This window comes from Argentina silus (genome assembly GCF_951799395.1).
Source record: "Argentina silus genome assembly, chromosome: 18".
In the NCBI taxonomy this organism is placed as follows: domain Eukaryota; kingdom Metazoa; phylum Chordata; class Actinopteri; order Argentiniformes; family Argentinidae; genus Argentina; species Argentina silus.
This window is the reverse complement of record NC_139672.1, coordinates 12,514,682-12,538,659: the sequence shown is the minus strand read 5'-3', so window position 1 is coordinate 12,538,659 and position 23,978 is coordinate 12,514,682. Positions and strand designations below refer to the sequence as shown.

The 23,978-nt window shown below is 42.2% G+C and overlaps 1 protein-coding gene across 1 annotated transcript in view; it reads right to left on the bottom strand.

Annotated features, from left to right (window-relative positions):
* Positions 1-23,978, bottom strand: part of obscnb (obscurin, cytoskeletal calmodulin and titin-interacting RhoGEF b) — a 73,931-nt gene that overhangs the window by 34,704 nt on the left and 15,249 nt on the right. The window contains exons 17-39 of the mRNA XM_083690667.1: positions 23,417-23,692; positions 23,034-23,309; positions 22,608-22,874; positions 22,229-22,498; positions 21,521-21,787; positions 20,620-20,886; positions 20,401-20,513; positions 20,112-20,265; positions 19,747-19,908; positions 19,471-19,575; positions 17,170-17,436; positions 16,708-16,977; positions 16,282-16,548; positions 15,831-16,097; positions 15,438-15,704; positions 14,935-15,204; positions 14,320-14,589; positions 13,786-14,052; positions 11,658-11,924; positions 11,000-11,266; positions 10,189-10,455; positions 9,434-9,700; positions 8,612-8,878 (exon numbers count right to left, since the gene is read on the bottom strand). Coding sequence (XP_083546793.1) covers positions 8,612-8,878; positions 9,434-9,700; positions 10,189-10,455; positions 11,000-11,266; positions 11,658-11,924; positions 13,786-14,052; positions 14,320-14,589; positions 14,935-15,204; positions 15,438-15,704; positions 15,831-16,097; positions 16,282-16,548; positions 16,708-16,977; positions 17,170-17,436; positions 19,471-19,575; positions 19,747-19,908; positions 20,112-20,265; positions 20,401-20,513; positions 20,620-20,886; positions 21,521-21,787; positions 22,229-22,498; positions 22,608-22,874; positions 23,034-23,309; positions 23,417-23,692 — 5,637 coding nt within the window. The remainder of the gene's footprint in view (positions 1-8,611; positions 8,879-9,433; positions 9,701-10,188; positions 10,456-10,999; positions 11,267-11,657; positions 11,925-13,785; positions 14,053-14,319; positions 14,590-14,934; positions 15,205-15,437; positions 15,705-15,830; positions 16,098-16,281; positions 16,549-16,707; positions 16,978-17,169; positions 17,437-19,470; positions 19,576-19,746; positions 19,909-20,111; positions 20,266-20,400; positions 20,514-20,619; positions 20,887-21,520; positions 21,788-22,228; positions 22,499-22,607; positions 22,875-23,033; positions 23,310-23,416; positions 23,693-23,978) is intronic.

The following is a 23,978-nucleotide window of genomic DNA, read 5'->3' as shown; positions in this document are numbered from 1 at the left end:
GAGGATGACTGCAGGAACTGGGGATTCAAATATTGAGCCAATTGATCACCCTTGCACAGACTGAGCAATACGAAAGTGAAGCAAGAGGTCTCTAAAGGCCAGGACATGCATGCCATAACAAGGTGAAAACATACGCTTGCATTAAAAATGTTGAACACTGCATGTTTCAAATTGATGTATTTTATTTTCTAACCCTACTGAAGTAAAGGGTTAGGACAGGACAATTTGCTAATCTGGCCAATCACAGAAAAGATAAAATGAGGCCTGCCCTTGATTCACAACTAGACTCTAGAGAAGTAAAAAAAAAAACATGCACAATTATTTGAGAAGATTGTGCAACTAGACTCCCGAATAAATAGGTTGAAACGAAAAACCCTAGTCCATGTGAAAATGTTTTTTTCAGTATCGAAGCAATTGGTTTGTTTTTTTCATTTTGATCATTTTCATATCCTGTCTGGTCCAATTTCGTATAGCCAATAACTCACGTCTGAATCTAGAATACAAGTAATGTTCAAATTGCTGACATACTGTAGCTCAAATCATATTGCATATCGTCTCCTACCATGGGGTTCCACTATCTTTGTCTCTGGCTTCAGATGCTCTTCTTTGGGGGTAACAGGAGCTGTAGCCTTTGACACTATGTAGTGCATGAAAGAAAATATCAAGATGCATAACCTGAATAGGTTATCTTACAACTAAAAGGTCCTGTTACTTCATTCCACATGATTGCTCCAAAAACAAGGCAACTTCAGCCTTGCACTCTAAACCTTCAATGCATGAACACAATAACAGACAAATAAAGTGCAAGACGCATAAACAATATCGCCAAGAGATGTGACAAATCAAATTGCCTTCAAGGATGCTTATTTAGTAAAGGAAACCTGTCAAATGTATTCGGCACAAAAAAACTAAACAACTCAAGGAAAAAGCACATATTCAGCTTTCCAAGATTCCATCCCCTTACCGTCTCCCTCTTTGATCTCCAGCTTTGTCTGCTCTTTTGTGGTCACGGGAACCAGGGGCTTCTCTACTGTGGTAATACATTTCACAAGACACTTCAATGTTGCCTCTGCCTAACATACACCAGCCAAAAAGCAAAGGGAAGCTTAGAGACGATCAGAATGGATACAGTAGATATACAAATAAAGCTTTCACTCAAAATTAAATCAACAGTGATCAAAACAAGCCAAAACACAAGCTAGCATTACAAAATCCAAGCCAACAGTAGGCCTAATGAACATACTATGAATAACGTTCAGCACTTAAATGTAGGTCTACATTTGGTCTACATTTGGTCTACATTTGGTCTACATTTGCTGTCATATGAGACAGCCAGTCCCATATATGGTCATGACTGCAGAACTCGACAACCAGCATAAGAGGACGTCACACAAGCTGCACAGAGGCAAAGGTGGTAGTCAACTAAAGTTGAACAACTAAAGTTGTTCACTATTTTCACTTCTCTCCCTTGTCCCTACCTTCACCTTCTTTTTCGGTCTCCTGCTTCTGGGACTCCTGTTTGGGTGTGACTGGAGGAGTCGGGGGCTCCAGAGCTGTGATAAAACATTGTCAACCTATGAAACCTCAATAACTATGATCAGATGCATGGACGCCAGACACGGCAACACGTACACAGACAAGGCAAGCCTCCCATATAAAATGTCAGCATGACAATGGTAAACAAGTGACAAGGGCTTTGCTACTGTACATAGAGTGCTTCAAAGACGATATTGAGGAAACTGTGGGAACCGGGGGGGGGGAGGGGGGGGGTCTATGCTGTGGTAATACATTTAACAACACACTGCAACACCTCTTTAATATGCTTAACATACACTAGCCACAATCACAAGTGAAGCTTAGAGACCAACAGAAGGGAGACAGTAGATATATATACAAAAAAGCTTTCACTCAAAATGAATCAACAGTCCACAGTGAAACAAGCTTAAACGCAAGCTAGCCTCACTAAATCCAGTATCAGTAAACACAAAAGCACTGATATAGGACTACATTATGGACAGCCAGCCTGGCAAAATCATGTTTAGCTCAACAATTGACAGACAAACAACTTTGAGCACTTACAGGTGCAGACAGACTTTATAGACAAACAACGTGATTTAAGTCTTAAGCACATAGACTACTTCAATTGGGTATGACTGTACAACTCAACAACCAGCAAAACAAGATGCCACACAAACAGAGGGAAAGGTAAAGTAGTCACTGAAGTTTACATTTTCACTTCTCTCCCTAGTCCCTACCTTGACCTTGCTTTTCGGTCTCCTGCTTCTGAGGCTCCTGATTGGTGGTGATTGGAGGAGTCGGGGGCGTCAGAGCTGTGATAAAACATTGTCTACATTGTAGATTGTAAACAACAATGACCAGACGCATAGATGCCAGATACAGACTAGCAAGCAATGTGGACAATGTAGTCCAAAAAAAAAAACTGTACAAAATATCAGCATGAAGGCTTAGCTACAAGTGGACCTTAACATCAATAACGAGATAGCAAAGCAATGGTTGAATTGGGTACATTCCCTAATATTATGCTTTTATTACCATAAAGATTAGGCTATCTAAGATCATCTTAACTAATCATGTCCATTATGCGTAGCATGACAAACAGAGCGGACAGAAACTTTAATCAGTCAGCCGGAGAGTTCTCTTAATTCCCTCCCTACCTTCTCCTCCCTCTTCAGCCTCCTGCTTCTGCAGCTCTTGTTTGGAGGTGACTGGTGGAACGGGGGGCTTCAGAGCTGTGAAAAAACATTGTAGTTGTAGAGTGTGATCAAAAGGCACGTCTTTCATGGGGTTGCTGGGCCGAAAAAAGTCAAGATGGATTCAAGTCAAGTCAAAGTCAAGTCAAGTCAAAGTCAATGAACCATGAGGAGCAGAACCTAGTTCAAGGGAACTGCCCCTCAGTGCCTACATACAATGATCTTCTGAGTAAGCATGGATGATACTTTCACCACTATGCTTTCAATTAGCAATCAACTCATCAAATCTATTATACGTAGCATGACGAACAGAGGGGCCAGCAACATAAATCAGTGAGCTAAAAGTCCACAATCCTTATTACCTTCTCCTCCCACTTCAGCTTCCTGTTTCTGGGACTCCTGTGTGGGGGTGACTGCAGGAGCTGGGGGCTTCAGAGCTATGATAAAACAATGTACAGAACCTCAACACCTGTGATATGGAAAGAGACATGGCATGGCATGGCACCAGCCTACAAAGTGGTCACAACTGGTAACAAAGCCTTGCACATTTCAGCAAAAGGCTGAAGACAAGGCTCCTGCAGTCTCTATGTACCTGTCTCCCCCTCTTTAGTCTCCTGCTTCTGGGGTTCCTGTTTGGGGGTGACTAGAGGAGCTGGGGGCTTCAGAGCTGTGATAAAACACTTGACTTAAAATGACGAGCCTCACCACCTTTTACCCCAATAACACAACAATAAACAGACAGAGAAATGAAACTGCCATTTGCCGATGTGCCAGTCATATCAAGACGAACAAATCTTTAAAAACATGAGCAGACATAAGCAAAAAAACAGAGCCTACACAACATGGCATCTGACAGCGATTAAATGACTGCAACGTCAGGAACATAGAAAGCTCCTCTCCATTCAAAACAATCAAATATGTCAATATCCAGAGTATGCAACAAATAAAGCTATTTTTAGTTATAGACAACATGGACACTGAAAGACAACAACAATCCTCCCTGGTACAGTAATACTGTAACCTTTTTTGCACAACAGTGGTACAAACAATTGTAGCAACAAAACGTGGAATGCGAACAGATGTACCATAAGGACATACACCTTGGAATGAAGCAGCTTAATTGAATGAAAGAGGGCAATGGGAGAATAATTATTCAAGTAGCAGGGTTTAAAGCAGTTAGCCAGATTGCTCACCTCCTTTTCCCTCCCTACCTTCTGCCTCTTTGGTCTCCTGCTTCTGGGGTTCCTGTTTGGGGGTGTCTGCAGGAGCTGGGGGCTTCAGAGCTATGATAAAACAATGTACAGAACCTCAACACCTGTGATATGGAAAGAGACATGGCATAGCATGGCACCAGCCTACAAAGTGGTCACAACTAGTAACAAAGCCTTGCACATTTCAGCAAAAGGCTGAAGACAAGGCTCCTGCAGTCTCTATGTACCTGTCTCCCCCTCTTTAGTCTCCTGCTTCTGGGGTTCCTGTTTGGGGGTGACTGGTGGAACGGGGGGCTTCAGAGCTGTGAAAAAACATTGTAGTTGTAGAGTGTGATCAAAAGGCACGTCTTTCATGGGGTTGCTGGGCCGAAAAAAGTCAAGATGAATTCAAGTCAAGTCAAAGTCAAGTCAAGTCAAAGTCAATGAACCATGAGTAGCAGAACCTAGTTCAAGGGAACTGCCCCTCAGTGCCTACATAAAATGATCTTCATGATAGGAACGAGATAGCAAATCAATGTTTGCGTTGAGTAAGCATGGATGATACTTTCACCACTATGCTTTCAATTAGCAATCAACTCATCAAATCTATTATACGTAGCATGACAAACAGAGGGGCCAGGAACATAAATCAGTGAGCTAAAAGTCCACAATCCTTATTACCTTCTCCTCCCATTTCAGCTTCCTGTTTCTGGGACTCCTGTTTTGGAGTGACTGCAGGAGCTGGGGGCTTCAGAGCTATGATAAAACAATGTACAGAACCTCAACACCTGTGATATGGAAAAAGACATGGCATGGCATGGCACCAGCCTACAAAGTGGTCACAACTAGTAACAAAGCCTTGCACATTTCAGCAAAAGGCTGAAGACAAGGCTCCTGCAGTCTCTATGTACCTGTCTCCCCCTCTTTAGTCTCCTGCTTCTGGGGTTCCTGTTTGGGGGTGACTAGAGGAGCTGGGGGCTTCAGAGCTGTGATAAAACACTTGACTTAAAATGACGAGCCTCACCACCTTTTACCCCAATAACACAACAATAAACAGACAGAGAAATGAAACTGCCATTTGCCGATGTGCCAGTCATATCAAGACGAACAAATCTTTAAAAACATGAGCAGACATAAGCAAAAAAACAGAGCCTACACAACATGGCATCTGACAGCGATTAAATGACTGCAACGTCAGGAACATAGAAAGCTCCTCTCCATTCAAAACAATCAAATGTGTCAGTATCCAGAGTATGTAACAAATGAAGCTATTACTTTTTAGTTAGAGACAACATGGACACTGAAAGACAACAACAATCCTCCCTGGTACAGTAATACTGTAACCTTTTTTGCACAACAGTGGTACAAACAATTGGAGCAACAAAACGTGGAATGCGAACAGATGTACCATAAGGACATACACCTTGGAATGAAGCAGCTTAATTGAATGAAAGAGGGCAATGGGAGAATAATTATTCAAGTAACAGGGTTTAAAGCAGTTAGCCAGATTGTTCACCTCCTTTTCCCTCCCTACCTTCTGCCTCTTTGGTCTCCTGCTTCTGGGCTTCCTGTTTTGGAGTGACTGGAGGAGTGGAGGGCTTCAGAGCTAAAGTACAACACAACAACCAACTTAGAATACACAACTGTGGTGATGTTACTCACTTCCACTATCATCACAGCATAGCTAAAGCCAACTGGACAAACTGTTGTGTTTATTTTTGTGATTATGAAATGTAGCTAAAGCATAAAAATCAATTGAGGTATATTCAAGTTTCATTTCACTCAGTGCAAGAAGTGATTGGAAATTATATTTAAGATTTCTTGCATTGAGTTAACTGAAATTGGAATGGGCACCGATCCTGAAATCATCACACTAAAAAACATCTAGTCAGGTTGGCTTTATGCTCTGATATTGGCGGAGAGTGTGACATCAAGAACCTCAAACATGTTCTGAAAAACCACCCAGCGACATGGAATGACACTGAATAACAGCCAACAGAGGAATGGACCACACAAGTCTCAAATCAAGATGATTTTTGAAAACCAGGAGCAATGTTCCGAGCAAGCAACATGATAAAGCCTTTGCAATATGTGGCTTGACATCAAACAAAATGACAGAGATCTGCACAGAGACAGGGAGCTCCTTACAACGTTGATAAAATAAACAATAGCACCCTTTTTAAGAGCAACAGACAACAACAACAAGCAACAGAAAAGTTATGTACCAACTGTGAGGAGTTCAAAGCTGCCCACTTCAGTTCCTTAAGCTCAACAAACAGTGGCACAAACAAACCACAAACCACGTTTAGCATAGCAACTTCCACTAGAACTGCGGTATTCATCTGGATCACATCACTTGAACGAACAAAGACTCAACGAGAAGAAGCAGAACCAAGTAGCAGGACAAATTGAACACACGGTAAGTTAAATAAGTCACCCAAACTGTTCTCCACTTCCACTTCTCTTCCAACTGTACCTTCTCCCCCCTGTTTATTCTCCTGCTTCTCTGGCTCCGGTTTTGGGGTAACTTGAGCTGGTGGCTTCAGAGCTACAAAAAAAATGTCCAACTATATGGTGGGATGTAAAAGGCCAACAACATAACTAACATTATATTTACCTCTCAGTACTATGTTGTTCCAAAGACTCGCACTCAGCACCAGTTTTCATCATCCCACATGAAATTACCTCAAAATAATTAGCACTTCTTATGACATCAGAAGATGGGTACACTGTGGTCATAAAGGGATGGACATGGTCAGCAACAATACTCAGGTAGGCTGTGGCGTTTAAACGATGCTCAGTTGGTACTAAGGGGCCCAAAGTGTGCCAAGAAGATATCCCCCACACCATCACACCACCACCAGCAGCCTGAACCGTCGATACAAGGCAGGATGGATCCATTCTTTCATGTTGTTTACGCCAAATTCTGACCCTACCATCTGAATGTCGCAGCAGAAATCGAGACTCATCAGACCAGGCAATGTTTTTCCAATCTTCTATTGTCCAATTTTGGTGAGCCTATGCGAATTGTAGCCTCATTTTCCTGTTCTTAGCTGACAGGAGTGGCACCCGGTGTGGTCTTCTGCATCTGTAGCCCATCTGCTTCAAGGTTCAACGTGTTGTGCGTTCAGAGATGGTCTTCTGCATAACAAGTGGTTATTTGAGTTACTGTTGCATTCATCATCTTGAACCTGTCTGGCCATTCTCCTCTGACCTCTGGCATCAAGAAGGCATTTTCGCCCAGAGAACTGCCGCTCTCTGGATATTTTCTCTTTTTTGGACCATTCTCTGTAAACCCTAGAGATGGTTGTGCGTGAAAATCCCAGTAGATCTGCAGTTTCTGAAATAGTCCCCCTATTTCAGGGCACCAAAAGCAATGGGACAATTGGCTTGACAGGTGTTTCTTGTAAGTCACGGGTATTCCGTCATATCATTTGTGGAGGCATAGGAGAGCTGTCAATGTCTAGTATTTGGATCTAGGCTTTGCATTTGCCTTTTGAGTCTGCTATTGGTGTCTATCAACATGAGGACCAAAGAGGTGTCAATGAAAGTCAAAGAAACCATGATTAGGCTTTATAGCCAAAAACAAAGCTTTGCTAAAATCAACAGTTTGGAACATCATTAAAAAGAAAGAAAAAAGCACTGGTGAGCTCAGCAATCGCAAACGGGCTGGTAGGCCAAGGAAGACTTCTACAGTGGATGACTGAAGAATGCTCACCATAATTAAGAAAACAACTGTTCCACAGATCAGAAACACTCTCGAGAAGAAAGGTGTGAATTTGTCAGAGACTACCATCCGCAGAATATGTCACCAGACGAACTACAGAGGCTTCACTGCAAAACATACTGCCATAGCAATTAAGGGGTTTTTCAGGGCCAAAAAATGGAAAGTTATTGACTGGTCAAGTCATTCTTCAGATTTAAATCCAATTGAACATGCATTTCATTTCCTGATGATACATTTTCAGCAGAAAGACCTCAAAACAAACAACTGAAGATGGCTGCAATACAGGCAGACCATCATTGCAGAACTCTGGAGCTCAACAATGGCCCTTCTCACCCTATTGCTCAGTTTGGCTGGGCGGCCAGCTCTAGGAAGAGTCTTGGTGGTTCCAAACTTCTTTGATTTAAAAATGATGGAGGCTACTGTGTTCTTGGGGACCTTCAATACTGCAGACATTTTTTTGTACCCTTCCCCAGATCTGTGCCTCGACACAATCCTGTCTCGGAGGTCTTCGGACAATCCTTCGACCTCATGACCTGGTATTTGCTCTGACATGCAATCAATTGAATTTACCACAGCTGGACTCCTATCAAGCCGTGATTGTGTGTCGATTAATGAGGGAAAAAAATGATTGAATCCCTTTTAGAATAAGCTGTAACATAACAAAATGTGGAAAAAGTGAAGGGGTCTGAATACTTTCCGAATGCACTGTACTGTATGAATCTGTTCTATTATTTGTGTATGTATAAAAAGTATATAATATGTACACAAATAGTATCAAATAAAAGCTAAGAATCTCTAATTCAACGTCATAGTAATTGTTTGATTTCAAATCGAAACTTTTGGAGTATAGAGCCAAAAGGAAAAAAAAATGCTTCACTGTCCTATTACTTTTAGAGGGCACTGTATATTGGACATATCAGTGTTATTCAATTACAGTACATTTAGTGACAAATGCAACACTGAATGGAACGGCTCTCTCCTACCCTTAATCTTGAGACTGGCAGTAGTCTTCTGGTCTCCACACACACAGCTGTAGTCTCCACTGTCCTCTGGCAACACTTTGCTGATCAGGAGTTCACTCACAGATGCTTTCTGCTTCATCTGGTATTTTTCTCCAGACTTCAGCACCTGTGTTCCTTTCCTCCATTCCACAGAGACCCCAGGTTTAGAGAGCTCACAGTGCAGGGTAACACTGACCCCCTCCTCAGCCTCCTGGTTCTCCAGCTTTTGTTTAAAGGTCACAGGTTGGGCTGAGGAACCATTGGTGGGTTAGTAGAACATTGTAATCAATAATACAACCAGTTTATCACAGATTATACAATACCCACAAAGCTGCAATGTAAACAATGCAAATGCAAACATTCAGTCAGTCAACAACAAAATAACACCTTGAATCAAAGCAATATGAAAGCCACTGACACAACACTGAAACAGACAGACAGACAGACAAACAGACAGACAGACAGACAGACAGAGAGACAGACAGACAGACAGACAGACAGACCGACGACCAAGACCGAACAAAGAGACAGACATCAAATCCTCAAAGAAAATAAAGAGCCTTGTGTTTGTTCTAGCATACAAAAGTATACAGGTAAAATGACTTTTCAAAAAGCAACAGACAATAAATGAGCATCACGATCAACAATGAATAACTTTAAAACCCAAATGTGACTGTTTTAAAATGAATTCAATTGCATTTGAAACAGTAATACCAGGATATACCACTGGTGGTTGACCAATGGACATTGCGGGGACAAAGCAGTTCTGAATGTACAACAGAAAGTTAGACAACCCTCTCCTACCCTTGATCTTGAGACTGGCAGTAGTCTTCTGGTCTCCACACACACAGCTGTAGTCTCCACTGTCCTCTGGCAACACTTTGCTGATCAGGAGTTCACTCACAGATGCTTTCTGCTTCATCTGGTATTTTTCTCCAGACTTCAGCACCTGTGTTCCTTTCCTCCATTCCACAGAGACCCCAGGTTTAGAGAGCTCACAGTGCAAGGTAACACTGACTCCCTCCTCAGCCTCCTGGCTCTCCAGCTTTTGTTTGAAGGTTACAGGTTGAGCTGTGGATTTAAATGTATCCATATATCGGAAAATACATTTGGAAAAAAACACTGAGGCAAAAAGGCATCAGTGCAACTTGAAACTTGTGTTAACCCTCAACAACGATGTTTACCTCAGACCATACTGGATACTGACACAGCCAAAAACAAATGAAAACTCAGATATACATAATTAATAAACAGTCAAACCAACAAACACACACAAGTGACAAAATGAAGACATACTATAGACGACCACAAACAAACATTAAACAAACAGAACCAGAGATTAAAAAACATTGACAGACATAATTTATAGGGACAAATAAAGACTAAGCCTTAACGTTGGTTTCAGGTAATGCAGGAACTTGCTGCTGACAATGCAGAATATATGGCAATATCACAAAATTCTGATGAGAAATGTACAATTCTGACAATGATTAACTCAATCATAACAAAAAAAAAGTACAGAACAACAATATTTTGCACAAAGACATCCGTCTTCCTACCCTTAATCTTGAGACTGGCTGCAGTCTTCTGGTCTCCACACACACAGCTGTAGTCTCCACTGTCCTCTGGCAACACTTTGCTGATCAGGAGTTCACTCACAGATGCTTTCTGCTTCATCTGGTATTTTTCTCCAGACTTCAGCACCTGTGTTCCTTTCCTCCATTCCACAGAGACCCCAGGTTTAGAGAGCTCACAGTGCAGGGTAACACTGACCCCCTCCTCAGCCTCCTGGTTCTCCAGCTTTTGTTTAAAGGTCACAGGTTGGGCTGAGGAACCATTGGTGGGTTAGTAGAACATTGTAATCAATAATACAACCAGTTTATCACAGATTATACAATACCCACAAAGCTGCAATGCAAACAATGCAAATGCAAACATTCAGTCAGTCAACAACAAAATAACACCTTGAATCAAAGCAATATGAAAGCCACTGACACAACACTGAAACAGACAGACAGACAGACAGACAAACAGACAGACAGACAGACAGACAGACAGACAGACAGACAGACAGACCAAGACCGAACAAAGAGACAGACATCAAATCCTCAAAGAAAATAAAGAGCCTTGTGTTTGTTCTAGCATACAAAAGTATACAGGTAAAATGACTTTTCAAAAAGCAACAGACAATAAATGAGCATCACAATCAACAATGAATAACTTTAAAACCCAAATGTGACTGTTTTAAAATGAATTCAATTGCATTTGAAACAGTAATACCAGGATATACCACTGGTGGTTGACCAATGGACATTGCGGGGACAAAGCAGTTCTGAATGTACAACAGAAAGTTAGACAACCCTCTCCTACCCTTGATCTTGAGACTGGCAGTAGTCTTCTGGTCTCCACACACACAGCTGTAGTCTCCACTGTCCTCTGGCAACACTTTGCTGATCAGGAGTTCACTCACAGATGCTTTCTGCTTCATCTGGTATTTTTCTCCAGACTTCAGCACCTGTGTTCCTTTCCTCCATTCCACAGAGACCCCAGGTTTAGAGAGCTCACAGTGCAGGGTAACACTGACCCCCTCCTCAGCCTCCTGGCTCTCCAGCTTTTGTTTGAAGGTCACAGGCAATGCTGACAAATAATCAATGGATTCAATACTCAATTATTAATGTTAAAAGTAGTTCACTTACTGTACGCAAGATAACATTGATAACAGAGTTGTGCACCATTGAAAAAAAAAGCAAACAAACAATAGGATAGAAATATGACCTCTCAAACTATTTTTTAAAAAGCTACTGTACTTTCCGGCATATTTGAACATCATAGCACTGGGTGCCACTATGTAACAAAAATGACGGCCATATAACACAACAGCAATGTTAACTTGAGTAATCACAGAGTAATACTGAGAGTAACAGCAATGTTAACTTCAGTAATTACAGAGTAATACTGTATTCAGTGACAAACAAAAGGTTCCACTCATAACTGTATCTGGAAAACAACCAAATAAATGTCTCCCTACCATTGACTTTTATTGTTGCTGTTGTCTTCTGGTCCCCACACTCACAACAGTACTCCCCACTGTCTTCCACCTTCAGATCTTGTATATGAAGCTCAAAAGAGGCATCTCTCTGTTTCATCACATACTTGTCTCCTGCTGTGAGATTCTCAGTCCCCTTCTTCCACTGAACTTTGGCCCCAGGTTTTGATAACTCACAACAAAGAGTGACACTCTCCCCTTCCTTGGTCTGCTGGTTCTTTAGCCTCTGTTTAAAACTGGCAGGTAAGGCTAGAAAAAGATGAATGGGCACAACTCAATTAACTTCAGCTTCACCATTAATCTCCAGTTGTCATGAATCATGAAATGGTGGGAAGGAATGGATGGGGATGGTGATCCAGAGTTCTCAAACCCGCCTTGGGAACCCAAATATGATTCGTTTCAAAGAATGAAATCCTTCCAAAGTGCACAAAGGATTAGCAACATTTGAGAATGGAGTATGTAGGTGCTTTCAGTGACAATTAAGGAACAAAACAAACACATCTTTGCAATGACAAACTAATTTACACATTAACAATAATCACTGTTGGTCCTGGTAGGAAGAGTTTAGATGGGATCTTTGTAAATTTCCCAACAAAACATGATACAATTCATTCTTTCTTCTTTCAGAAACAAAGACACGGAAACTATGCAGTGACTTTGTGGAAAACATTTGCAGTGAAAAAGAAAATACTAGGCTAATGTTAATCTAAAAATGAAAATGAGTACCATGTAAATTGATTATACAAAACAAATACATAATAAAGCAAATAATTGTGCATCTCACAATGCATGTTACAGACACTAAATAAAAGTAAGGGACAACTTGTCAATTTCAGAGAAATTCGAGACACAACAATGCACTTCTATTTACTACAGCTCTAGTGCAATCATAGATCTAGATTTGAGTGGGGTCTGGGGGTTACCTTTGACCACAAGTGAAGCATACCCAGCCATTACAGAGATGGTGTCTGGGTCCCTAGGGCTCAGCTCCCTCACAGTGAGAAAGTGGGAGCCCCCCTCAGACACCTGGATCTCATTGAGTGGGCTGGGATGCAGCAGGATTTGGTCAAGGCACCACAGTACAGTACATGGGGCAGGTCACTGGGGGTGACGCAACACCTAAATGTGACACAGTCCTCCTCAAAACATTCAACATCCTGCACAGCCTCCAATATCAGCACGATCTCACCTGAATGGGACAAACTCTAAAAAATAAATGTTTTAAATATTTGAGGTGTGCATGATTTCGCTTGCCAGGCGCAACCTCAAAGCGTACCTCAAATATTTGAAAAAATACTACTATTTCAACCAAGGTTTGATGGAACATAACAAGAAAAAAAAGGAAAAAAAAAAAAAAAAAAAAAAAAATATATATATATATATATATATATATATATATGCTCAACCAACACAATGGCAAATATGAACGTTGTAATCATGAGCATGAGGCATATGGAGCAAACGGCAAGATTGTGCTGAAGGAGACAAGCATTCAAGTTAACCTTTAAGGAAATGACTAAGTCTTACAATACCAGCTAGGACAGACACCACAATGGGAACTTAGTGACTTTATAATCCCACAAAACGTCTATATAAGTGACGTGCAATGGGTCCTGACACTTTTGATAACTAAGACAGTCACTAAGAGTTACTATAAAGTATACAGCAAAATCAGCTACAACTTTCCAAAGGATATTAAACCAACAACACAACTCTCTACACACAAACAGTCTGGAAGGATTCGGGAAGATTGGAAAGATTGGAAGGTTAGCAAGATCCAGCAAGTGGAGGCCTTACCTTGACCCTCCCTTAAAATGGTGGATAAGGCACCCACACTGAACTCTTTCAAAATGTAATGACAGCTTTGAATAAAGCATTCAAAACTCAACATAAATTTCAAAGCACTCTAGCTATGCACAGCAACACTCATGGTTCTTTTGTTTTTACAGTGCTTTTAACTACTACATATTGGGTATAACAAGTTATTGTGTAGAGCTGTACAATGATTTCAATTACCGGTAATAGACCTAGTAAATGTATCACTTGCTTAGTGATCTTCTAGTAATTGTAAGCACTGTAAAAGGAAAAAGAGAGATGTCTAAGTTCTTACCTTTGACTGTCACCTTCGCCGTGCTCTTGGCAGTACCCACATCACAGGAGAAGGTGTCGCTGTCTTTGTCCTCCAGCTGTTTGATGATGATGCTGAGGACAGTCTCCTTCTGGGTCATCTCATAGCGACTCCCGGCCTTGAGTTCCACACTTCCTTTGTACCAGGTCACCTTGGCAGCAGGCTGAGCCGTCTCACACTCCAGGGTCACAGAGCCCTTCTCCTCTCCCTCGCTGTCCTTCAGCTCTTTGGTGAACTTGTGGACGGGCTCTGAGAGGAAGGGATCAAAGAAGAGGGCTTTGAGGCTATGCTTCCAGGTCCCATTTGAAAGTTGGCTCAAAGATCAAATACTTAAATTTGCTTGCTTGATTCAAATTTGCTTGATTCATTATTTTTATTTTTCCTTTTACTTGTTATTGGACATATAATGAGTTGACAAGTGGTAATTTTCTTTGTCAATTATACCGTAATATAAACAATTTGCATTCGACTACTGAAAAGGGGGAAAGACTGTGGAGGTCATTCGCCAGGCCTTACCTTTGATCTCTAGTTTGGCCTTGGTGGTGGCCCCTCCAACGACCTCACAGCTGTATTCCCCAGAGTCCTTGGCAGTGACGCTGTGGATAGTCAGTTTCTTGACCCTCTCCTCTTGACTTATCTCATACTTTTGGCTCTTCTTGATGGCCTTCCCATCCTTGGCCCAATTGACAATAGCACTGGTTTGTGTGACCTCACAGCTAAACACAGCATCTTCCCCTGGGTCTGCGCTGACGTTCTGCAGCTCCCGTGACACAGATAAGGCTTTGCCTGGAACAGCATTTGTATTGTTTTACTTTTTGTGAATGTTCAATTACAAAATGCTGAAGGTCACAGAGAGAAAAGTCAACGTTGAATGTGTGCAGGGATGATATTGTGTGCAGTATTATTTTCTAATGAATTAACTGATGTATGGAACTGTTCCCTACTCCACAAATATGAGACACTCATAACACTCGTCAATTACAGCAACACGGTCAATCAAGGTTTCAAAACTCAACCATAGGCTTTCTTTATCGCACATTTGTCCATAAAAGTTCTGCCAACCTTACTAAAACCATTCAGATCCATGCCTGAAGCTTTAGTTCACTCTCTTTAGCAATACAGATGGCTAACCTTGGACTGCTAATGTAGTCTCTGAGTTCAGGTCCTTGATGTTGAAGACCACCTTTCCAGCATCAGCTGTGGTCACATCCTTGATGGTCAGCATGTACTTGCGTCCTTTACTGGAGACTTGGAAGCGTCCTCCATTTGCCACAGTTTTGCCGCTCAGAGTCCAGGAGCACTCATCTGTGCTCTCCCTTGATAGGATACACTCAAAGCTGCATGTCTCTCCCTCATTCACCTCTGCTGACTTCAACCACTTGGTGATACCGATGCTCAGGTCTACATCAAGACCAGAGGAATAACTTAAATCATTTGTCACAAGCTATTTTATACCAACACATTAACTGCTGTACAATATTAATATAGAATTACCAATATCTGACAGTTGAGAGCATAAGAATAAAAACAAAAAGCTGTCAGTCTAAAAATGTACCCATTACAAACAATAAAACTGCCATTGAGGTCCCAGTACACTGTGCATCTTGGGTCACGGGTAATATGCATTGACATACCTCTCACAGTCACCTTTGACTTGGAAAGCTCAGTTCCGAGGTCGCAGATGTATTCCCCTTCGTCGTCCTTTGTAACATCCTTGATGATCAGACCCAAGGACTTGCCTGTGTGCAGTATCTCATACTTAGGACCAGCAGCCAGGACTGTAACATTTTTCCTCCAGATAGGTGAGATTCTGGGCTTTGAGGCCTCACATGCAAGTGTAATCATGCCTTTCTCCTCTCCCACCACATCGTCCAGAGACTTGAGGAACACTGCCCGCTTCTCTGGAGGAGTCAAAATGAAAAACAAGACTGAATCCCAGGACTAGTCAAATATGTTTCATACATATCCCTTTTGTCCCACTTCTACATATTGACCAGTAAAGATTAGGCCATCTTCTAAATCCTTACCTTTGACCTTTAAGGTCACCGCCTCTTTGACCTCCCTGACTTTAAAGGTGATGGTTCCCCCATCTTCGGGCGCTAGGTTCTTGAGTGTGAGTGTGTGCACTTTGCCCACATGTGTGATGGTGTTGACCTCATTGGAGAAGAGTGCTTTGTCGTTCAGCAGCCACTGCACCTCTTCATCAGCGTAATTAATCTCACAGGTAAACACTGCATCACTGTCCTCATCCACCTCAGTGTCCTTTAGGTGCTTAGTGATCTTCACTTCACGAACTGCATTAAACCATAATCCATAGAAAAAAACACACCATTAGACTAGGAAATGGGTTTGTTTTGATATGGACGTTTCTTAAGTGAACCATCAATTCTCACCAAAGTGAATGCCTCACACCAGTCAGCAGTGAGTATATGGATATCTGAACTTGAATCATCACCCCAAAGTGCTAAAAAAACGTACCTTCAACTGTTAGAGTGGCTTTGGTCTCAGCAGGACCTGACTGACAGCGGTACTCCCCAGTGTCTTCTCCAGTCAGCATCTGGATAGTCAGCTGAGCCCGCACAGCTTCCTGCTTCAGGCTATACTTGTCTGACATTGCTAGGAGTGTTTGGCCTTTGAACCAGCTCACCTCTTTGGGCAAGACAGAGAATTTGCAGCTCAGGGTGGCTGAGCCCTTCTCCTTGGCCTTCACATCTTTGATGGGCTCAACCACTTCAAGAGGGCGCTCTGAATCAAAAGGAAAATAGCAAACGGCTCAGATTTTGTGTTATTAGATTTGACTGAATTATGGTTTTGTCTCTCAAGCCGTATTGTAGCATGTTGCTATGGTAGTCTAGAATAACCATAAGGTTCCATGCAAATAACCTGGCTGGAGAGGCCTCTCACCTTTTACGGTGAGCTGGGCCACAGTCTTGCTCTTGCCAGCAGTGAACTGCACAGGTCCTGTCATGGAGGCCTTGGTCTTCTTGAATGTGAGGCGGTGCATTGTGCCCTCTTTCTCCATCTCCACGTCGGCGCTCTCCTGCACAGCTACCCCGTTCAAGGTCCACTTAGGAGGCTTGACTGACTCCAAGCTGATCTCCACTTCGAAGAAGGCAGCAAAAGGCTCTGTTACCTCCACATCACTTAGCCCCCGCACTATGCTGATGGCTTGCTCTGGAAGGACCATAGATACAGAGGGTTGTATAATTAATGTCAAAAAGATTTTTACTTTGGTCAACTCTGTTCCATCACAGATGATATGTATCTATGATGTTGCATATTGTAATAGTTCATCAGAACCAACTTCAAAGACCCACTCCAAAATAATTTTGGGATAAAGTCCTTTTGTTCCACCAGTCTCTTTACCTTCCACCAGCAGTTTACAGGAGGTCTTGTCATCAATTGCATCACAGGTGTAAGTGTCCTCATCGCCATCGTCCACATCGTTGATGGTGAGTTTGCGGTACACGTCTTCACTGATGATCTCATGCTTCTTGCTGGGCTTGATCTCCTTCTTGTTCTTGTACCACTTGACCTTGGCACTGGCACGAGACACTTGGCATTCCAGGTGCCCACGGTGTTTATACATGGCTATCTTATCCCTGAGTTTCTTCACAAACTGGACAGGCAACTCTACAGTGATAATAACATCAGCATCTTAGCAATGCAAGCCACCATTAAGGATACCACAAAATAATATCATGGACTATGACAAATGGTGCCAAAGCCCAAAACAGCACTAATAACAGTCTACACAGAACAGAAAGCATTGGAAAGCTTATCTGATCATTTGCTGTACAGCCACATCCAACATAAAAGCTTAATAGCAGGAGACAATTAGCAAGAAGACAATAAAGGCCTGCATTGGGGAGCTTTTTTTCCTGCACTGATTGGTAAGTTTCACCATTGTGTTTACCAAGTGTTTGAGCATTCTCTAAAATAATCTTTTTCTACAGTGACTTCAACTTCACATCTGTCAGGAAATGATGGTACCTAAAATACTATTAAAGGCTACCCCCAACAACAAACCATGTATAGCTAACAAAATGGGCAAATAGAAAGGGGCAAATAAAATGTTTGCTCTGAAAGAGAGAACATGAGGAAACAGCATTGTGAGCACATCATCAATAGTGGGAACCTGATTGCCCTTGAAGAGTAAAAACCGAGAGTGGTCCTACAAAGGGTGGACCCTGGCAACACCCCTGGACTTGATCTCATCAAAGTAAGGGTACTGAAAAAATGCATGAGTGAACGTTTTGCTATGTAATCCTTTGAATCCCTCTCTTACTGAACTTAAAGTACACATTGTTTAAAAGAGCTCCAGAATAAACACCAAATACAAAGGGTGTGGCATCCACATCAGTCAAGGTCAAATGCCAGGAGCCTCTGTACTATATTGCACCACAACTCTGGTGGATGATTCCATTGATCCAAAGCTTACATTTGCAGAAGATGATGCAGCTCTATATCCTTTGTGTCAAGCTGCAGTTGGACCCCAGCCTTATCTGGTAGGTCATGGACATCTTCTTACCAGAGGTTGCCTCTCCCAGGGAACCGGTTTTTCCTGTACCTTTATCCATCTACCTCAATGACCTAAGGAGCTCGGATTGCCACTACTTGGTTGTGAGGACCAAAGAGCTACTCGTTGACTTCAAGTAAAAGAGCCTGTACAACATCTGGTCCTCAACAATGATCAGGCGGAAAGAGTCAACAGATTTAAGTGCCTTTGAACCAGTAGTGGCTTTAACAACCGTGACAATAAAACACACTACATCTACAAAACATGTGCCTGCAACAATGACCAAAACGCCTCAATGTAGACCCCAAGATACTGCACACATTGTGTGAATCTGACCTCATTCCTGGCCTGGTATGGAAGGCTATATGTGAGCAAGAAGAGAATGTTCCGGGGGATTGTCACCTTTGGGTCTGAGGTCTGTAGAAAGCAGTATGCAGGTCTCCAAAGAGTCTCCTCACTCATGAATGAGTGAAATGCCTATAGAAAACAACTTTCTATACAACCTCTTTGGATGCTTTGAGATCATGCCCTCTTGGCCAGGGACGCAAAATATCAATCAAAACATGTTAGACCACCTGTTAACCAACAGAGGCAGTTCTATACCTACAGCCATCAGACTGGGGAAACAAAATAATCCTTCAATGTAGATTCAGCGATATGATGTAGTCATAAATAGCAGGGAGACTTCCGCAACAGTCAAAGAAAGCTTGAACAAGACAGTTCACCTATCAGCCTTATTTAGCACACACGTATCACATTGCATTGCTGTGCCCATGCGCAGATGCCAATGGAATTTTGCTTGTTTGTATTGTTTGAGTTGCTCCACTACTTGTGGTAACATATAACTATGTTGGCTCAACACAAAAAATATATATTTTGACAGCAAATTATTGGTAAGGCCATGCCTAATGTGTCTATAGTGACTGGTGCTACTGAATTCTGTGAATTGTTGCATGTTTTTTTCATGACCAAAGTTTTACCATTGAACTTGTTATGTTTATAGTGACGTGCTGGCCTGAGCAAGATTACTTTCCATGTGAATATGTAGTAAAGGTATTGTGCATTGTCTACCATGTATTGTAGATTGTGTCATATGGCCATAACATTTGTATGGAGACCGCATGCTGGAAATGTACTAATTCCAGTACCTTTCACTTTCAGTTTTGCCGTTGAAGAGGTTTTCTCAGCTGTAAATTTAATCTCTGCCACATCCTCTGGCGTCACAGACTTAAACAGCAGCACATAGGTCTTACCTTTGATGGAAAGAAGAATAGCACACAATGTTGATACATTCAGCTACAGAATAAGACTTGATGTTGAACAATAATGATATTATGTATATAATGTTTTCTGACAGTATAGCTAAAATTGACTGCTAAACATATACATGAGTGGAAGTTGAATACATATATGTGTGACCTCACCCTCTTGTCTCATCTTGATGTTGTCACCGGCTTTGAGTTTGGTGGTGCCTTTGTACCACTGACAGTCGACCTCATCGTGAGAGATTTCGCAGACAAACGCAGCACTCTCCTTCTCCATCACTTCCACATCCTCCAGCTTTTTAATGACCTTAATGTCTCTGGCTGTGGGGAAACAGGCCAGACTTTTAGTGAGCCTTTCAAACAATGCTACGAATGCTGAATGGAAAAGTAAGCTATTTTACACAAATGTTGATTCATGAATATGATTGTAGGATGACAACCATCTATAGAATTTGATTGTATGGTAGATATATACAGTAGATAGATAATGCAGTATTGTATGCATCATACTGGGTGACTCATACCGTGAACTGTGAGCTTAGCTGATGTGTTGTCATCTGAGGTGCGGCATAAATATGTGCCCTGGTCCTCTGGGGCACATTTGTGGATGAGCAGGCTGCGCTTGCGGCCCTGGGAATGGATACCAAGATTCTTGCCCGGTTTCAGTTCTGTGTCATTCTGGGGAACAGTGGTCATTTCGTTAGGATGGTTTTACTATTTCTTTGCTTTATGTACCCAGTTATGTAGAGCTGACATTACACATGTATATACTTTAGAGTTAATTTAACAATGCAATTTGCTTTATTTTCTCACCTTGAACCACTTGACATCTGCATTGGTTCTGGACACTTCACACTCAAACGTAACCTTCTCCTTCTCTGGAACTTTGATATCCTCCATTGGTTTGGATATCAAGGCAGCAGGTTCTACAAGAACACCAACAGGTACAGCTTTCAAACAACAGGTGCATCTAACAGCATTTAAAGTTGACACATTGATTAAATATTCACTAATGGATGAAAATTGATATACCTGTCACAATCAGCTTGCCAGTGTTATGGACCCCCTCCGCTTGGAAGGCAATTGTTCCTGCGTCCTCCATCTTGAGTTGGGACAGTGTAAGGGCATGCTTCTTCCCCAGAGCCGTGATGCGGCAGTTTGGCCCTATCTTTAGCTTCGCCCCATCCTTGGTCCAGGAGCCCTCCACATCAGCTTGGCTGAGCTCCACCTCGAAGGTCACTGTCTCCTTCTCATGTGCCTTTACTTCCGCCAGGCCCTTGACCACCTGGATCTTCCTCACTGTAAAATAGGGACAGGTGTGATTGTTAATTTGTTTTGGAATCTGCATTTGTACAAAGTATTGTATATCCATCCTTACTTCTCAAACTCTGAGTACCTTGGTTGTGATCAATGTTAAACTATCAAACTACCAATATGCATATCTGTTTGCTCCAGTATCCATTGGTCAGTCTGTGCTCAGAAGGAGAAGAATGTGCTTAAAGGGGCTATCTGGGATTCAAACAACAACAAAGTGGTCACCCCGTCACTTTTTGGGGTAAACAGCTAGGGGACGCAGGCTGGAAAAAGCACTCTTAAATTCATAGACTGAGCTATGAATACAAGAACTGACCATCCAAACGATCAAAATAATATTTTTACCTATGTTTTGAAGCTATACAGTGGCTAACAATTACATAGAGTAAAGCAAGCTTATATTTTGGGTCCTGAATAAGACAGTTGAACTAAGCTCATGAGGCATCAAAACATTAAGTTATATTCTTCAAGAATTAATGGCTATGTATCATTAAATATATCATTAATAAAAGTCAAAAGAATGTATATACCAATCCCCTCTTTAAATATAGTACCAGAAATTGCCTCTTTAACTATAGTACCAGAAAAATATAGAACTGTTAATTTACACCATGCTTACTTTCCACAGTGAGTTTTGCCTGGGTCTTGTCATCCAGAGTCTCACAGGAGTAGTAGCCACGGTCGGCATTGGTCACTTCCTTAAAGACCAGGGTCTGCTTGGCCCCATCAATCCGGATCTCCATGTTCCCTCCAGACTGCAGCACCACGCTGTTCCTCATCCACCTGACCTCAGCTGAGGGCAAGCTCAGCTCCACCTCTAGCTTCACCTCGTCATGCTCCTGCACCGTCAGGTTCTCAAGCTTCTTCTTGAATGTCACTGGCACCTCTGTCAGCAGGCACATGGCATAAACAGCTATTATAACCCCTTCTACCCATAAAACACACATGGCATTTTGGATATATTAATCAAAAGGTAACTTTTTTTTATCAAAAGGTATCAGAAGCTATCCTTCTATCAGCCCTTTGTGTCATTTTGACATGACTTGGTAAATTGTGCTAAGAATACATATACGATTTGACATATATGATATGAAAAAAAACAAGGTGTTGATAACATAAGACACTGTGGCTTACAATCATTTCTCAGTCAAAAGTCACCAGATCATTATCAGGCCATCCATTGCAAATAAGAATTTGTTCTTAAACTGACCCAAATTTTATATTTATATTATTTTACAAATAAAATTATACAGAAAAATAACGCATCCACTGGAAATGAGAATAGACCATATTGTAAGTGTTGCAGTGAACGCATGTTGGTCCTTACGCTGCACTTGAAGGGTGGCTTTGGAATCTTTGCCCTCGGCGTCTACACGGTACTCTCCAGCGTCCCCCTGACTGACAGAGGTGATGGTGAGGGAGTGGCTGGTGCCCCCCTGCTCAATCTTATATTTGGGTCCGGCCGTGATTGGCAAGTTGTTACGGAACCATTTGACTTTGACATCGACCGGGGTGACGCTGCACTTGAAGAAGGCGTCTTTGCCTTCCGACGCAACCACGTTGTTCAGCTTTGAAGTCAGCCTCACTAGTCGGGGAGCTGAAATGACAGATTTTGATATATCACGTGGAATCGGGTGTTTTTGACGAAGTGTTTCAATTGAATACCTGTAAGCTCTGAATCAGTTGAAAAGCCATGCCGCAGCTACCTTTGATGGAGACCTTGGCTGAGGTCTTGTCGTCTTTGCATTCACAGCTGTACTCCCCTTCGTCCTCTTTGGCCACGCCTGTCACGGTGAGGACCCGCTTGGCAACGTCGGTGCTGACACAGAACCTGCCACCAGGTTTGACCTCACGGCCATTGTGGTGCCACAATACGTCTCCAGAAGCTCGGTTCAGCTCACAGGCAAGGCTAAGAGTACCACCCAGCTCCGTGGCAACAGACTCCAACTGCTTCACAAACTTCAGAGGTTCATCTGAGTGGAAACATGGTCAGTGTGTTATTGACTGGATGCATGAGTTAATACATTTGTTTCAAACATAAGGCAAGGCATTCAGTAGTATGATAGAAGTATTATACCTGAGACATACACACTCATCAATCCATTGTTCTCATGAATGAAGAGATAACTAACCTTTGACTTGAACTTTAAATTCAAGTTTGTCGTCAGCTGTGTGACAAGAATATATTCCGCTATCTTTGACCTCGGTGGACTTCACTACTAGGGTACGAGAAAGTCCCTCTTTCTTCATCTCATACTTGGTGCCCATCTTCAGCTCCACTCCATCCCTAAACCACTTGACGCTGGCACTCTCGGATGTCAGCTCAGTGGTCAAAACTATTTTCTCACTTGCTTGAACAAAGCATGTATCCTTCATAGCAGACCTCTTCTGAAACTTGGCAGATGAATCTAGACAAAAAAGGAGACATCCACAATGTACAGTCGTTCCATAAAATGGTGGGAGAGAAATCATTTGAGCAAAACAAACATAGTTGGAACTGACAATCACATCCTACCTGCAATCTGCAATATAAAGACCAGCTTCTCAGCTCCAGCCTCACAGGTGTACTCTCCAACATCCTTCTTCTCCACCTTTTCTATCACCAGCAGACGACTCTTGCCCTTTGTCTCCATGTTGACTGTCCTACTGGAAGTCAGCAGCTTGCCATCCTTGTACCATTTCACCTCTGTTTTGTTATCGGACACCTCACAGCTCAGAGTGGCTTTCTGGGAGAGAGTGGCTCTCACCTCCTTCTGTACAGAGTCCTTGTTGGTGAAGGCAGCCTGGGCTTCTGAGGGAAGAATTATGGAGTAGTGTTGTGGAATTAGAATCCATTTAGGGTTCCAAACCAAAAACACAGTAAGAACCATATCTCTAGACTGGACAGACATGGGGTATTGAGGCATACAATGGTCAGAGTCAATGCATAATGACATACATGTAGACAGACAATGCCACGAACAAGGAGACGGAGTATTTAAACATCTTCATGAGCAAAACAGCCTACATATTCAAAAAGCATCTGCTTGAGGATATAAAATGACAAAGACTCACAGAAGCATACATTTGTCAAAACG